The sequence below is a fragment of the Nematostella vectensis genome, chromosome 2 (genome assembly GCF_932526225.1).
Source record: "Nematostella vectensis chromosome 2, jaNemVect1.1, whole genome shotgun sequence".
NCBI lineage: Eukaryota > Metazoa > Cnidaria > Anthozoa > Actiniaria > Edwardsiidae > Nematostella > Nematostella vectensis.
In genome coordinates this window covers 10,142,484-10,159,263 of record NC_064035.1, presented here as the reverse complement: position 1 = coordinate 10,159,263, position 16,780 = coordinate 10,142,484, and the positions used below count along the sequence as shown (strand labels likewise).

The window sequence follows — 16,780 nt, the reverse complement described above, 5'->3', positions numbered from 1 at the left end:
GGTGGTCCCTTGGTGGTTTTAAATTTGTGGTCTACTTTAGCTTTAATAATTTGGAATCGAGTTTATTATGATTTGTATAAAAAAGCGATGAATTATCGACTAATTTGAATTATACGTTTGAAGGGGCGGCTGCTCATTCGCCTTCAAAATGGCGTCTGTATCTTTGGGAAAAAGTAGAAGTGATATTTTCTATCGTAGTTTAGTAATTTCAAAATTCTTCACCAAAGGCTGGGGTGAACTAGACGCAGTCAAGCGTTTGTTTGATTTCCGTCTGGAGTTTAAAGAACGGGAGAAATGCGCTTCTCTGGTACCATCAAGCTATCCCGTCCATCTCGATAAGAGTTGGAAGAGGGACTCTTATTACATGGCAGAGGGACATTTTCTGTCTCCTGTTGCTAAGTATCTCCCAGGAATACTTCCACAGCAAAGCGAATACGCACGATTCCAAGTTATTATACCCACAAAATGGCAGCATCGTGACAGAAAACCCATGTGCGTTCACTTAGCTGGGACAGGCGATCACTTTTACTGGCGGAGACGAAATTTCATGGCGAAACCTCTACTAAAGGAACACGGGATAGGTTCTATCATCCTCGAAAACCCTTTCTATGGCTCCCGAAAGCCCAAAGACCAGCAACGTTCAAGCCTTAAGCATGTTGTGGATTTGTTTATAATGGGAACAGGCCTGATTCTTGAGTCGTCTGTTCTTTTGCATTGGTGTGAACGGCATGGTTATGGTCCTCTTGCTCTCACTGGAATATCCATGGGAGGGCACATGGCATCTCTTGCAGCTACAGTGTGGCCCAAGCCTCTTGCTGTTGTACCCTGTTTGTCTTGGAGCACTGCATCGTGTGTCTTTACAGAGGTAGGTTCTATAAGGGCAAGTCAGGCTGAGCCACCCTCCGAACTCAACACCCCCCCCCCCTCTCTCTCTCTCTAAGATTAACTATTAAATGTTCTCTCTCCTCAGGGGGTTATGAGGAAATCTCTACCATGGGATTTTCTTAAACAGCAGCTTGAAGATGACAATTACAGAGAGACTCTGATAGATGCAGCAGGAATCAGAGATGAAGTTACCAGAGAATGCCTCTTCACAAATAAAGGCTCTATGTCTGGTGTCAAAAGCATACCTGTACAAGACCTGACATCCCAGCTAAATGTAGATAACCACCAACTAGATATGTGTCATATCAGGGAGTCAGACTTTGATCCTCAGTATACCCCGCACACAGTCTCACTTGAAAGAAGACCTCTTCTCAGTAATGTGAGAGATGTTGTGGTGAACTACATTCCTCCACCACTTAAAAAAAAGAAAGAGCAACCAAATACTATCTGTTCTGATGCTCTTAGATTTATGAATATTTTGATGGACCATGCAACTCATCTTAAGAACTTTTCCTGCCCATATGAACCTAAACTTGCAAAGTTTGTAGCAGCAACATCAGATGCATATGTTCCCCACTACTCTGTGGAGGACACACCTCAGCAAATCTGGCCCGGATCTGAGGTGGCATATGTAGATGGAGGTCATATAGGTGCTTCTTTGAATCATATGCATATTTTTAGGAAAGTTATTAAAGAGAAACTCGACCAGGTTTAATCATGATAAACAATTAGTTTTATTGTTTAAAACAATTCTGGCCATCTTTTGCAAGCTTTCCTACTGACATTGAAGTTTACAAGATTGTAGAGGTGCAACTTCTAACTAAAGCCAAAAGTATAAAATCCAATTCTGTATTAAATAACCAGAGTTTACCATATGAATAATGAATAATATATATTTTCAAAATAGTTTGTTTATTCTGTATTTTTAGAAAAAAATATCTTGGATGTGAAGGTTACTTATTCATTGTTTCTTTTTGTGCTATTTGAAGAAAACATATCAGTTTGATGAAATTGCTTGAGTATAGAATAGTTATTGATGTGATCAATATATTTATGTTGTTGTTTTAATGAGGTTTCATTTTCATAATGTTATGTCATAGTAACAGCATGTCTCTTCACCAATGTTATCATCATAGCTGTCAAGCAAACTTGGACAGAAATCGGGTGAAATACAGTGAATATGTGGGGGGGGGGGGGGGGACAAGAGAGCCAATACAGATGAATACAGAAAATGTATGAACATTTACACAAAAATTAGGCTTGAAATGAGGTCCAAAATCTTATAACACCACTGCTCAATGTGGGTGAGTTGACAGCTATGTATCATGAAAAAAAGATAACGGGCATTTAAAGGATTGGATTATTTTGTTTAATCCATGCAGTTATTGTGATGATAAAGATGGTAACAATACTGACGATGATAACAGTGAGGAAAATGATGATGCTTATCTCATTCTCTTCATCTGTACGTATTTTTTCTTCTGTTTAGTGCTTCATGATCAGCCAGGTTTTTTTCCTGCTCTGATTTTTTTTTGCTATGGGCTGGGTAGCTTGATATTTTGTCCCCCCCTCCCCGATTTTTGCTGAGATTTTTAGCCAATGTTTACTTTTACAATACATTAATTTTTTTCTCGAGGTGTTTTTTTTTCGTTTCCAACACATTGGATACCAAATGGTCCACCTGAAATTGACCTTCCCCATATGTTTTTTTTTTGTATGGATGTCCCCATCAACAGATCCTTGAGATATCCCTGATTATCACTTTATATCAAGCGCCAATGCTCCCACTTGATATCAGACTTTTACTACAAAGGCAGAGCTAGCTAGGGATAACTAAAAAAAGTCTAGGAACTAAATTATAAGCAAAGTGAATACTGCATATAAAAGAAACTCAGTCCTCTTTTAGCATCCAACAAAAAAAGTGTTGGCCTGTGATATTAGCCCCTGCTGCTTAACTATGGAATTGGACGGACTCACAATATTACTATATGGGCCCGTGGGAAATGTCATTATGAGCTTTCGCACATGCTTGCATTTTAATCTTGAGAGTCAATTTGCGGGTACCCTGTGGTAACAGAAACACATCGAAAACTTGAAAAACTTGAAAAAAAAAACAGTTTTGATAGTTTTCCGAATATTTAAAATTTCGATTAATCTGTTCCATTTTGGTCGGCGAATCACGGTCTGTGGATTTCCTTTGAAGTAAAGCGCTCTAAACAGAATGAACGTAACGCACCTCGGTAAATAGGTAATCTAAAGCTCCATATATGGTTATCTAGCCAGCCCTCTTTTGGGGGTGGATTCTTCGTCGTCCAACTACTTGTCAGCTTGCAGGCTTTCATTCTCTTGAAACTTAGGTCTTGCAGGCGCCTGTCTTCTCTCACGACTACCTCTAAAAGATTCTAAAATCTCTCAATATGTCTCAAGGAAGCAAGCCCGATGTTTCAGAAGTTGCCAAGTTCGATGCCGCTAACCTAAAGCACGTGCAAACGAAAGAAAAGAACACATTGCCGTCGGATGAAAGTAAGAACTTAGTCAAAGTTTCGTAAAGCCCTGCAATCACCTAATGTGATGCAAGGAATGACCCTGAAAATGATAAATATTGGAAATCACAGCTTGTTCTGGGGACGAGATTATTTTAGTATCTTTGCTCAAATATCAGAGGAAAGAAGGCCTATTTCGTGCAATTGATAGATAAAATGGACAAAGTTCATTACGTATGTGGATTAGCAAGACTGTTTAAGGCAATACAAGATTCCTGACCATCCCTTTCACGTATTGAACCGTTATTTTTTCAGCCATCAAGCAGGAGCTTCAGCCCGATGAGTTTCCCGACCGTGCCGAGGTGAAAAGTTTTGAGAAATCCAAGCTACAGCACGTTGAAACGAAGGAGAAAAATACACTGCCCACCAAAGACAGTGAGTACTTCTTTCACATCTGTATCATTTACATGTCTATGCTAAGTTCAGTCCAGTTATTTGACCAAATTAATCATAGATATCACTTAGACCAATGTTTCATATTCCTAGTAAGCGAGCGCTCGCTTCGCAGCCAAACAAATTCACAGAATCAAATGATATTTACATTTTTATCTGCGCAATAGGCTTGGCTGCCCCTGTCAAATATATTCATTAATTTGTTTTAATTATTCTCTTATTTAATCTCCTAGCTATTGCTGATGAGAAGAGGACGGCGCCTTTCTCTGGGGTCGAGGTATTCCAGAAAAATAAACTTAAGCATGTGGAAACGCTGGAGAAAAATCCTCTTCCGGACGCGCAAAGTAAGAACGACGCAAATATACTCGCTACAGAATGTGAATCCATACCCTAATCTAATCTATTGTTTTAAAAACACCTAAAAGAAAAGTATTTATTACTCGGCATAACGTACACACCTTAGGAAAGTGATATCTTTTGATCAATGGAATCTAGTTGGTTTAACTCTTCTAGAGAATATTAACCTACTTCATTGGGTCATGATTATTTTTGTGCGTGAAGTGTGCAATGAAGGGGTCCTTTATCGGCTTCCGTTCTAATCGTCCAGACTATGGTCTCAGTGTTTTAGCCGCTTTGTTTTGCCGCAGAGAGTCAACTATAAAAAATGGTTAACGATTTCAAAGAAACATTGGTGAAAGTTTTCATTTCCCTCTAAAAATATTTAAAGTGAAATGACCCGCCCCTAGTTCCACCGGAAACGTCAATTCAACCTGAAAATAAAGATTCCACCCATGTCTGTTGTTGAAATACATGTCCTTTCAACTTTATATTTACAAAGACTTCGATAAATATTTGATGGAATGTTGATGTTAGGTGCAAATTTTGCTCCAAGCAAATGTCGATAAATTAAGCATCTTGTTTGTATTTATTTAAAAAACTATACATCTGTAATACACTATCGGTTTGTGGGCTTTAATAAACCCATATAGATATGTTTTCTGAAAATGATTTTATGTCAAGTGTGTGACAAGACCTGGCGTTAGTGTCAGCTTTTGTGACAAATTTGCAAGATTATTAACCTGAGCTGGTGGCATGTTTTTTGCATGAAATTGGCCTTCCCTTGTATTTCAAATGTTTTATTAACCATTGCTCTAGTGTATATGTGCCCTAGTATTTTGATGTGGCTTGTGTAATATAGCACAAATAATATTATTGTTTCCTTTTAAAGAATATATAAACTCGCCATTTCATGAGAATCATAAATATGAAAAATCTAATAAAAAATTAATGACTATATTTTAATGTTGTATTATTATGAATACCGTATTAACTCGAATAAGCGCCCTAGTGCTAATAAAAATTCTCGACTGTCAGGCGGGGTTCCTTTTTAGGGGGAGGCGCTAATTAGAGGGAGGCACTCGCGAATATTGGGGTGTGAGGGGCATGATGCGAATATTGGGGGGTGAACTATTGCACCAATAATTTTGGTGCAAAGGTAGCACTTATTCAAGGGAGGCCCTTATTCAAGTAAATATGGTACTCAGTTCATGATTGGTTTTAAATCAATTTTTATTTTTATTCCTTCCATATTCAATTCTATTTTTTATCAACGTTGCGTTCCTTGTGTTTCAAGTTTGCGTTCCTTGTGTTTCAAATTTCCCTTTAATATTTACAGATATCCGAGCTGAAATGATGCCAGAGGTGTTGCCTGACCGCTCAGAAGTAGCCAAGTTTGACACAAGCAAGCTCAAACATGTGGAAACAAAAGAGAAAGTTGTCATGCCAACAAAAGATGGTATGTTGTTATAGTCAATAGAAAGCTATAAAATTATTAATATCCCAGCTTCTTTTTGAGTTTTCTATTGATCTCAAATTCCTGGGCCATGGGAACTTGTTTATTGGGCTGTCTATTTTGACAGTGGTCTCACTACTATTTGTCTTACTAAACATCCACTCTACAACTTTGTCTGCTCACTGCATGCAAGTTTTAGCAACAATGGGAGGGGGGTTCAGTATTTGAAGAGCTGGTGATATTCAAAGGCATATGCATTTCTTCAGTAAGAAAACACTGCTTCAAATTACATTGGTGGTTTTCCATGTGCCAATCTACAGCTAAACCTTACTTTATATTTATTGTGTGTCTGTTCAAAAGACAACAAGGTATAAACCTTTTTATACCTCAGGGGCCAGGCCTGTCCCTAGAAAGCAGGTTAGCGCTAACCCAGGATAAAAATGGCTATCTTGACATTTGATTTGAAAAAATGGGCATTCATCCCTGGGTTAGCGTTAATCTGCTTTCTAGGAACCCGGTCCAGGTCAGTAATTTGATACCTAAGGTGCAACTCAGTGCAATACTTATTCAAAAATGCAGATGATTTAAGTGTTGATGGCACAGGAGCAGAGCCAGAGTTTTCTATAGAAGGGGAATCTTCACAAGATATTTTCTCCTTTTTATTGAAAAAATCCCCCATACATTTAATATTTTTTTAGTTGCAAAAGGGGGCTGCCCCCCCCCTCTGGTAATCATTATTAAAATTAATGTTTGCTCTGTTTAGTCATTGAGGCAGAAGCTATTGACTCAAGAGCTGAAGTGAAGTCATTTGACCACTCCAAGTTGAAGCATGTGGTCACACAAGAGAAGAACCCCCTGCCCACCCCCCAGAGTGAGTTTTTATACCTTATGCAAAAACCTTTTTTTAAATATCAAAAATGAATCCTCGGAATGATTAGGATTGTAGAGTAGTTCCAAATTTTTTTCCTATCTTTTTAATATAATACCATAAGAATAGATCAACAAAATAGATCAAAGCAATCATGATAACAGAGATTTTAGGATATAAAGGCTTTTAGCTGAAAATTGCCAGGGAATTTTCTGGTAGATGTTGTAGTAGGGCCTTAAGAAAGTGCAGTTCCAATAATTATTCTTGTACTTGACTTTTATTGTTGACTTGTAGCTCTTCATGAAGAACTTATCCCAAAGAACAAGCCTGATCGCTCAGAAGTTGCATCATTTGACCATACCAAGCTGAAGCATGTGACCACACAGGAGAAGAGCATTATGCCTTCACAAGAAGGTACTGTTAGTTTTCATCCACATATTGAGTTTTCATACAGTATGTAGATTAGCCAGGATTTGCTGGAAGGGAGAGTGGTGCAAAGCCACTGACATACTTGTAAACTGGTGTAAAACTTTGGATTTTTCAATGAGCAAACATAGGTTTTTAGTAGCCAATGCACTTGATAAGGTAATCTGCAATCCATTTGTGAATTTGATTTAACCATTGATACCTCTATTAAGTGACCACCCTTGAGACTGAGACAAGTGACAGCTTTGTGAAGATTTTCAATAGAAGTACTAAATATTTTGTGAATTAGTTTATTGCTTAAGCTTGCCACTTAATGGGAAGTTCAGAATAAAAGTACCACTGTAATAGTTTTTGTGATAATTTTTTGAAAGCTGTGATTTGAACCATTAAAACAGTAGCCGCATGTCAAATTGCCAATCAAAACACCATGAAACAGCCATAAACCAGGGTTGAATTGCATTTTTATACCCCCCCTCCCTGTTAACTCCACTTAAATATTTTATATTTATGATTTGGGTAAAAAGGTGAACAAGTCCCCTTCTAAAAATCCCGGTTGCAGCCCTGAAACAATAGTATAACCTATACTATTTTGATAGCTAGCAGTAACATGTTTTTTATATTACAGAGTGTAACATGTAACTGATTGAGTCTTTGTCTGTATGCTTAGATATTAAAGAAGAAGCTGTTGATTCTAGAGCTGAAGTGAAATCTTTCGACCACTCTAAGCTTAAGCATGTGGAAACTGTTGAAAAAAACCCACTGCCTTCCGCCGCTGGTAAGAATACACACGAGTATAGGCACAAGTACTAAAAAATCTTATTACTCTACAAAAGAATACCCCTGTCATTAATAATATACAGTTTGTTTCATACCAAATACAAGATCCATATAGAGCATTTAAAGTTTTAAATAGAAGATTGTGGGTTCTTAAACCAACACAAACTTGCAACACAGATGAAAAAAATCATTATTCCTTTTTTTTTTAAAGTACTCAAAGAGGAGATGAGACCAGAGGTACTGCCTGATGTGTCAGCAGTTGCATCATTCGATGCTAGCAAACTCAAGCATGTTGAAGTGCAAGAGAAGAATCCACTACCAACAAAAGATGGTACAGTAGGCCTACAGTTGAATAAACAAGGGCCCCAAAATGATTGACTAATTAATGTATATGTGTTTATATTGACCATTCCAAAAGATGGTGGAGATGACCTATTTTGAAGCGCCCTTCAATTGTTTAAACACTCATGTGCATGTTCAGTATGATATTCATCCTTTACTGTTGCATAAAAAATTGGATTGGACTGATCAGTGCTTGTCAATAGCACTGATTGCACTATTATAATACATATACCTTTCAGTCTACCCTAGGCAAGAATTTAAACAAAGTCAATACTGAAGAGTATTGAAATGTGTTTTGAAAGCCATCTGCATAATGTGAGATGGCAGTTGAAATGTCTTTCCTATAAAGCTAGTTGATGAGCTGAAATCAGTTTCTGCAAATGTTCTAATGTCACAATACCCCCTTTTTAGACATTACCACTGAAAGCACTGAAACCCGTGCAGAGGTGAAGACCTTTGATCACTCGAAACTCAAGCACGTACAAACTGAGGAAAAGAACCCACTACCAGATGCTAAAAGTAAGGATGTATTGTGGGACTAGTTGTGTGTACATGTCTGTTTTGTGAAAATTCATATTGTGTATCTGGGTTTGTCAAGAAAAGAGGGTTTTATGTGCATTTTTTAAGGCATGGTTGAAAGGGAAGGGGGGGCATTGCCCAAAAGCTGTTCTTTATAATTTTTTTTCTTTTTTTCCAGCGATCGCACAGGAGAAAGCCTCTTGAGCCATCTCAAGTAGATAATTAACATGCATTGTAGGACTTTCATATTAACACCATTTTATAAGCCTAAAGTCACAAATAGAGGAAAACATTAAAAAACCTTGTAGAGATTATAAGTAATTCTTATATACAAATTTTACTCACAACTTGTAAGGAATGCATTGGGATCTATTGTACAACAAGCAAGTTATGAAACCAGTTGTGTAGGTGCATTTGTTAAGTAATGTGTATGGACTTTTCCAACATAAATAGTGAAGGGATTGTGGACTTGTGTAAGCAATAAAGCAATGGTAAAAACCTGTTGAATAAAGATAAAACATTTTGTGAGTAAATTGTGTGATTCAGGATTGTATAGGAAGTGTAAAAAAAAAACTAGGGGTTGAAACTAAGACAAACTATGGGATTGATATTTGACAGTTGCCAGAAAGTTTTATAAGATCTGTTGAATGCTTAACCCTTTTACCCCTGGCTAAATATTTCCCCATATTTTGAATATTGATTTTTTTTACAGTCCATCAAAGTGAAACACCCCTGCCTCTCAAGTTACAGAAACGGGCAGTGCATCTTATAGCAAACAGAGGTCCCTGTGTGCCTTCCATCCCTTTATTCAACAAACTGGACCTGTTCCTTCTCATATTGAGAACATTCTGATGAAATGCTCCCTTCTTTTCAAGAGAATTCAGATTGTAGTTTCTGAATACTTTATCAGAGATTTAACATTTATGTACACAATGCAAAAACTAGGTTTGGTGGGTCAATTTCATTTTGCCAAAATATTTGCGTGAGCTTGAGGTGGGGAGAACTTTTAAACTATGAAACAAACTTGTTTTTTTTTTACGAAAGGCCACAAGTTGAGTAAGTACGCAGCTGCTTTGTCTCCTATTATCTTTGTTCTACAAAGGAGTTCTTTTGTCTCTATTCTTCTCGTTCTTTGTGACGAGGTGCGGATATTGTTCATTTGCCCAATCAAATTGCAGCTTGTAAGAGCTGCATACTGACCTCACAAGTTTGTAAGTGTACCACACTTTTAATTGTTACCCTCTTAAAATAAAGCTACTACTACCTAGTCAGCGATATCCAAGCTATTTAACAGTGCTTTGTGGTCCAACTCTAATCTCACATAGTTAGGGGCTTGAGGAAACTTTATGTGACAGTTGCCTGTAATTTTAATTAGCATATTGGGATAGTGCCCAAGAACATTAATCCTTAACTGATTATGAATGTTGGTAAGATAAGATATATTCTAAAATTGTTTATAACACTGCTATTCTTTGGGGTGAAACAACTTTCTAAAAAAACTGTCAATTGTAGGAAAGTCTCCTCGTTTTCCATGGGTATCCCAAAATGCTTTGCAATCTGTAACGGCAGCCAGATATGCTTTCAAAAGTTTTCTTGCCAGCGTCACAGTGTGGGTGTGCAATAGAGAATGTGCGTGAGGCAGCAACCTTCTTGCCGGCATCCTGGATCTAATGGTTGGATGCATATCTACAAGACCATTTATCCCCTAGACTGATGCCTGTGTATCTTGATCTCGTGTATATTTTGCAATATGAATTTTTCATATTAATATAACAAGAATATACATATATTATAGCAGCATTATTCAAGATTTTGAGCCAGCTAAATATTTTTCCCACCAAGAATAATGTACCAAAGTTAATTTTAACAAAAAAAAGTTTTTTTTAATTTATCCATTGATATTAATGGTTCAGCTTTTTTTCCTCTTGGTACAAGATTGTTGGCATATAAAAATATAATATCAACTTAATCAATAAGTTGTTATTCTGTTTGTCTGTAGTTTGTCTTAAGACATGATAACTCTCTGAAATCACTGTTCAGAGAAGATTCCTTGACTCTTAAATTGATCACAAAGCAATTCCCTATCAGGTTTTATAAGCTCTAAATAAAACACATATTCTTTCCCTGCCTATATAGTTTAATGTACTACCACTTTGTACAATGATTGAATGATTAAGAATGCGCCCAACTTATTACTAAGTACAGGAGCCAACCTCCAAATCTTCACATGTTAGCCACCCGCTCCATTGTTTTACATGCATCTCTCAGCTTGCCAACCAGATCCTGCAACACAATGGTACTGAAATATACAATGTGTAAAAAAGTTGCAGACAAACTACATTAGTGAATACCTGTCAACTCTCCCGCATTAGACAGGAGTCTCAAGATTTTGGACCCCTTCTCCCGCTCTCCTGCATTGAGCACCAAATCTCCCGCATTTCAGCGATCTTTGTCGCTTCAGAAAAATTATTCTATAGAAATCGCCATTTTGCCTATTTTCTATTAAAATGTTTGAAACAACAATTCCCTTGCATAGCGCAACTTATCTAACACCCTCATGAGATCTATAGGTGAATTTGTTCGCGAGAGCTTTCTATACGGCAAAGGCCTGCAAAGTTAAACCCACCCCTCCCCCCAAAAAAATAAATATACCCCACCCCTCCCCCCCAAAAAGCCTTGATATTTTCGAAGATTGACACGTATGTTAGTGCTTTGTATCATTGTTCAACATATTTTTAATTTGTTTACCAAAGTCAGCTTTAATGAGGGGCAGATCCAGGAGTTCCATATAGTGAGGGGTGGGAAGGGGGGAGCAAGGGCTTCATGCAAGGAGGGCCAGATTTATTGTTCTTTCATGGATTCCTTTATTTCCTATTTATCTGAAAATAGGGAGGGCGGGGACCTGCTCAGCCAACCCCTTGATCTGCCCCTAGTAATCTAATAATCTTTGAGAAGTAGTAAATACCTGTAATTGTTCCATGGAGCATGAAAATTGGATATCCTTTCCTTTAGACTTGTTAGTTTCCTAAAAGTAATATGAGTATTACACCAAGTTAAGAGTAAAACATCGTTAACTAACAACATTTTTTTAGTAATACTTAAAGCCCAATTATGTTTTTGGCTGGACAAATCCTCCTCCGAAAAAGTCAATAAAATTAAATATTGGTAGCTATGGGGAAGGGGGGTGCTTGCCGCAATTCACCCATTCATAGCTACTGTATGCACCTGTATACTAGATCTAGTGATAATAAAGGATCCCCCCCTCCTTTACCAGCCATCCTTCAAAATATCCTTTGTATGTGCTAAATGGAGAGGGATGTACAAGAGTTGTCCTGCTTATTTCAATGTTTGCCCCAAAATTAATTATAGTACCCCTCCCCATTTTTAGTAATCAACCAGTATGTACTGTACTAACCTCAGTCTTCAAAGTTATCAGGTATGTTGGCTGATTGACTTTCTCCATGTGGTTGTTCTAGAAAGTACATAGTCAAGCTAACAAGCAGTTTTAAGTTTGTACTGTAACAGAGATTGTTACAATGTGGGGGATCACATTTTAAAAACAGAAACATGAAAAAAACTGATATCTCAATTTTATAAGACATGTAGAAAAGTTTTCTAGGAATCCCAGAGACCTAAAATTACAATCATTTCTGTAATACATTTTCTAATTAGAATTATCTATGATTAATTATTTTGTCATTATTCAAGAGGGCACAGTCTATCACACAGATCATGCCTCCTGCTAGTGAGGATTTATGTACATAAAAACAACCTTAGCATTGCAAATGGAAGTTCTACGAGCAAAACATACTTTGGGTCTTATTTTATTTTTAATATTTCTTCTGGAGGCAGGGGAATATGGATTGATCATACAATAATCTATTCAAGGCCATCAATGTCTGGCTCTGCTACCCATAAACACCTTCCAGTCTTGGTATTGCCATTCCCTGTTTGCAATATGTTTTTACCTGAATTAGGTACTGTATACGCCTATTTCAAATAAGGTTGCACTCTGAGAATCTATGTATTGTGACCCGCAGCATATAAGCCTGTCTAAAATACAAATCCAGTTTACAAAAGCTGTAGAGTTCTTGCTTATGTTCTTTTGAACATTAACAGGGCTTTCAGATAAAAGGATTCGTTTATACCCTACCCGTGAACCACCACAGGTTATGACGCATGGATTCTCGAGTGCAACCTTATTTAAATTAGGTGAATATATGAACAAGTGTACTGTACATACCTTGATGTAATAATCTAGTCTCCAATCAACATCAACTATGTGAGGAAATGAACTGCCAATACTGAAATACATTGAATAATTATAGTTTGTACACACATGTACATTAATCACAGAGACATAGCAGTTGATCTATGAAATACTGTGGAGGACAAACGTGGTCTATAGAAGCTTGGAGAGGGGCATTGTTGCAGTGATTATGATCATTAGAGTCGGCAGTGGTCTATAAAAGCTTGAAAAGGGGGCATGGTTGTAGTGGTTATGATCATTAGAGTCAGCAGTCGTCTATAAAAGCTTGAAAAGGGGCATGGTTGTAGTGATTATGATCATTAGAGTCAGCAGTCGTCTATAAAAGCTTGAAAAGGAGCATGGTTGTAGTGATTATGATCATTAGAGTCGGCAGTGGTCTATAAAAGCTTGAAAAGGGGCATGGTTGTAGTGATTATGATCATTAGAGTCTGCAGTCGTCTATAAAAGCTTGAAAAGGGGGATGGTTGTAGTGATTATGATCATTAGAGTCAGCAGTCGTCTATAAAAGCTTGAAAAGGAGCATGGTTGTAGTGATTATGATCATTAGAGTCAGCAGTCGTCTATAAACGCTTGAAAAGGAGCATGGTTGTAGTGATTATGATCATTAGAGTCAGCAGTCGTCTATAAAAGCTTGGAGAGGGGCATGGTTGTAGTGATTATGATCATTAGAGTCAGCAGTCGTCTATAAAAGCTTGAAAAGGGGCATGGTTGTTGTGATTATGATCATTAGAGTCAGCAGTGGTCCATAAAAGCTTGAAGAGGGGGCATGGTTGTTGTGATTATGATCATTAGAGTCAGCAGTCGTCTATAAAAGCTTGGAGAGGGGCATGGTTGTTGTGATTATGATCATTAGAGTCAGCAGTCGTCTTTAAAAGCTTGAAAAGGGGCATGGTTGTAGTGATTATGATCATTAGAGTCAGCAGTCGTCTATAAAAGCCTGAAAAGGGGGCATGGTTGTTGTGATTATGATCATTAGAGTCAGACAGTCCAGGTTTAGCAGTTTTGTAATGAGGCCTGCATACCAGACAGTTTTGTTGATTTTCAGAGCATTTAATTATCCACGAATCTACAACTACAGTTATTTTGTATGGCTGTGCAACAGAACTGGGGCAAGTGTACAGTAAGGGGCGCCAGGAAAAAGGTCAGGGTGGGGGGGGGGGACAAAGAGTTTTTTTTTTCCATTGTTTATATACTGACAGATGGTTTATATACTGACCTGCTTAGCTCTGCTTCTAGCTCTGGTTTTATTTCCTATTTTAAAAACATGATCATCTTTAAAACATACAATACGGTAGATGCCATAGATTTATTAAGAGAAACCAAGAAGCTGGTTAAGCTCATAATTTCCTTTTCTTTATAACAAGAAAAGAAAGGCCTAATGTAACGTCACGCCTATGTCGTTCAGGATATACTGTAAGTTTGGACTGGACAAATAAACAATTTGAAGCCTGAATCAATTAAATTAAGGTTGGCACAGCTTTAAGCAGAGCAGCACCAGTCTGACAACAAACCAAAGCATTACACACCAATTCAAATGAAGATTTTGTTGTGCTAAATTGAATGCCATATTCTTTGATTTTGTGCAACAGAAACTCTATTTCAAGTCAGTTTTTTCTACTTGCAGCCTATTGAATGTGACTCATTTTAGTGCAACGCCTGAATCAATGTTGAACCCATTTTATTTGTGTCAAGGCAAATGGACAATTAGATTCAGCATGGTAGGAGTGCAACACAGAAATTGATCCTAAAATAAATATTCCCTACCTCATACAAACTGGTGAAATAGTTGATTCTTTCACTTCCCCATTTGCAGTCCTCGAGCAACGAGCTATACACAAACAAATAAGATCATGGTTTGATTATTAGGGACATGTGTATTCTTCAAGGGCACACAAAAGTACTTATCATATTTACCTGCTTATAAGCCACACTTTTTTCACTCCAAAATGACTTCAAAATTAGGGTGCGTCTTATACACGGAATGTCACTTTTTATAATTTGCATAATAAGGAAAACAAAAGATTGTCTATAATTGGTCAATTGATCGTTTGTGTGTTTGAGTAACCAATAAAAACACTGGGATTTCAACAGCAAATTTGTTTTTTGCTGCAATTCTTTCTGGATTTGCTGTAGTGCCTAATGCAAGTTTTAAACATTTGAATATTGACTTTTTTACTTTTTTGAGCTCAAAATTCTGGATGCGTCTAATAAGCAGGTGTGTCTTATACACAGGTAAATAAGGTACCTTATCTGAGGTGTATCACTGTTTGTCTTGGCCGCCTCAAGCGCAAGGGTCACTATCCCAGCATAGGACTGCTTTAACACAGCAGCATCAACTGAAGATAGCTCATCATTATCTGAAGCACAGTTATAAGACAATGTTGTTACCACATATTGTGAAGGAGAACTTCCATATCCTGTTAAAGGACTGACAGTTGTTGGCGACATAGATGGGTGTTTGACCAGTTCAGTGACTGACAGTTGTTGGCGACATAGATGGGTGTTTGACCAGTTCAGTGACTGACAGTTGTTTGCGACATAGAGGGGTGTTTGACCAGTTTAGTGACTGACAGTTGTTGGCGACATAGAGGGGTGTTTGACCAGTTCAGTGACTGACAGTTGTTGGCAACATAGAGGGGTGTTTGACCAGTTTAGTGACTGACAGTTGTTGGCGACATAGAGGGGTGTTTGACCAGTTCAGTGGCTGACAGTTGTTGGCGACATAGAGGGGTGTTTGACCAGTTCAGTGACTGACAGTTGTTGGCGACATAGAGGGGTGTTTGACCAGTTCAGTGACTGACAGTTGTTGGCAACATAGAGGGGTGTTTGACCAGTTCAGTGACTGACAGTTGTTGGCGACGTAGAGGGGTGTTTGACCAGTTCAGTGACTGACAGTTGTTGGCGACGTAGAGGGGTGTTTCACCAGTTCAGTGACTGACAGTTGTTGGCAACATAGAGGGGTGTTTGACCAGTTCAGTGACTGACAGTTGTTGGCGACGTAGAGGGGTGTTTGACCAGTTCAGTGACTGACAGTTGTTGGCGACAAGAGGTATATTTGGGTAGTAAGTTTGTAGTCAGATGTGCTTGGGTAAAAGTTAGAACAAAGTTTTTTGGAGCATTTTATTTCTTAAATCAGATCGCTGTGCATAGTTATAGATTGAGGTGGGGGCTTGAAGGCAGGAATGTGATTTTAATGTTATGAGGTTAAGAGGGGTTAACCCCCCTCCCACTCCCCCCTCCCCTGTCTATCCTCGAGTCACTTGATCAAGGCTGATACCAGCAGAACACCTTAATGCTGTCTTGCTAACGTCTAATTTCAATGTTATGAATCTCGTTAGATAAAGTTCATTGCAATGTAATTTATTGTACTTCATAATGTTGCTATAGAATCAAAAAGCACAAACTGTTGCGATCTCGTACCAGAACAATGAATACAAGACACCAAAAACTGGAAATCGACTCTGCCAAATAATGTTGCTAGATACTTATGTACAGTGCTTCTCTGATCAGCGACACAAAAGATTGTAACAAAACAGAAGATGTGTGCTAGATATGACATCGTGCGTACAAAGTCATCGGTGTCATTGGTAATGGAGCCTTACCGTGTAGAACATCCTCGTCCTTTCGTTTGAGAAGAATGTCACATGCAGACATTACAAGACACCGGAAGCTCCTATCTCCAACACGGGCCGTATCCCCGCATAAAGTAAGCCCTTCACTCGCCACGGCGCTCAGCTCCATCCCTCACGATATGCGATTCAAAGATAAACCTCTGTTGGACTTAATTCTCACAGATAGAATACAAAATATGAAAATGCTATGTTCGAGGGATGGCAAACGTGAAAGGGCTCTTCTAGGTGAATACTTTATACATTTCAATAAATTGTATTGCTGTTATTGGTTTACGATAAACGTGTGAAAGGATGATTATCACGAAGTATTGAGCTAGTCCTAGGCTCTGGCGA

General features: G+C 38.0%; 3 protein-coding genes across 4 annotated transcripts; 2 read left to right on the top strand and 1 right to left on the bottom strand.

The window, feature by feature from the left end:
- Window positions 1-123: 123 nt before the first annotated feature.
- Window positions 124-1,953, top strand: LOC5521302 (protein ABHD18). Its single transcript, XM_001640936.3, has 2 exons — window positions 124-865; window positions 971-1,953. The coding sequence occupies exons 1-2, from the start codon at window positions 149-151 to the stop codon at window positions 1,598-1,600; spliced, it is 1,347 nt and encodes a 448-aa protein (XP_001640986.2). The 5' UTR covers window positions 124-148; the 3' UTR covers window positions 1,601-1,953.
- A 1,223-nt stretch (window positions 1,954-3,176) lies between these two features.
- Window positions 3,177-9,078, top strand: LOC5521303. 2 transcript variants are annotated; one of them, XM_001640937.3, is made up of 10 exons: window positions 3,179-3,408; window positions 3,684-3,803; window positions 4,055-4,165; window positions 5,497-5,616; window positions 6,377-6,484; window positions 6,776-6,895; window positions 7,575-7,682; window positions 7,896-8,015; window positions 8,438-8,545; window positions 8,724-9,078. In XM_001640937.3, exons 1-10 carry the CDS (start codon window positions 3,303-3,305, stop codon window positions 8,747-8,749), a joined length of 1,047 nt encoding a protein of 348 aa, XP_001640987.1. In that variant the 5' UTR covers window positions 3,179-3,302; the 3' UTR covers window positions 8,750-9,078. The 2 variants fall into 2 exon arrangements, with proteins under 2 accessions (XP_048580148.1, XP_001640987.1); XM_048724191.1 differs by lacking the exon at window positions 7,575-7,682 and having other exon boundaries at window positions 3,177-3,408.
- A 257-nt stretch (window positions 9,079-9,335) lies between these two features.
- Window positions 9,336-16,698, bottom strand: LOC5521191 (COMM domain-containing protein 3). The gene is made up of 8 exons (XM_032366545.2): window positions 16,418-16,698; window positions 15,061-15,172; window positions 14,580-14,643; window positions 14,032-14,066; window positions 12,789-12,849; window positions 11,961-12,017; window positions 11,511-11,570; window positions 9,336-10,828 (listed from the first exon to the last, which is right to left on the bottom strand). The coding sequence occupies exons 1-8, from the start codon at window positions 16,554-16,556 to the stop codon at window positions 10,769-10,771; spliced, it is 588 nt and encodes a 195-aa protein (XP_032222436.2). The 5' UTR covers window positions 16,557-16,698; the 3' UTR covers window positions 9,336-10,768.
- Between the last annotated feature and the right edge of the window lie 82 nt (window positions 16,699-16,780).

Excerpts from the sequence above, each read along its gene's own strand:
- LOC5521302 (XM_001640936.3), top strand. The coding sequence starts at position 149 with ATGGCGTCTGTATCTTTGGGAAAAAGTAGAAGTGATATTTTCTATCGT. Across the intron at positions 866-970 it reads CATCGTGTGTCTTTACAGAG|GGGGTTATGAGGAAATCTCT; the intron begins GTAGGTTCTATA and ends CTCTCTCCTCAG.
- LOC5521303 (XM_001640937.3), top strand. The coding sequence starts at position 3,303 with ATGTCTCAAGGAAGCAAGCCCGATGTTTCAGAAGTTGCCAAGTTCGAT. Across the intron at positions 3,409-3,683 it reads CACATTGCCGTCGGATGAAA|CCATCAAGCAGGAGCTTCAG; the intron begins GTAAGAACTTAG and ends TTATTTTTTCAG. Across the intron at positions 8,546-8,723 it reads CCCACTACCAGATGCTAAAA|CGATCGCACAGGAGAAAGCC; the intron begins GTAAGGATGTAT and ends CTTTTTTTCCAG.
- LOC5521191 (XM_032366545.2), bottom strand. The coding sequence starts at position 16,556 with ATGGAGCTGAGCGCCGTGGCGAGTGAAGGGCTTACTTTATGCGGGGAT. Across the intron at positions 15,173-16,417 it reads GGACGAGGATGTTCTACACG|ATAATGATGAGCTATCTTCA; the intron begins GTAAGGCTCCAT and ends ACTGTGCTTCAG. Across the intron at positions 14,644-15,060 it reads AGTGATACACCTCAGATAAG|CTCGTTGCTCGAGGACTGCA; the intron begins GTACCTTATTTA and ends GTTTGTGTATAG.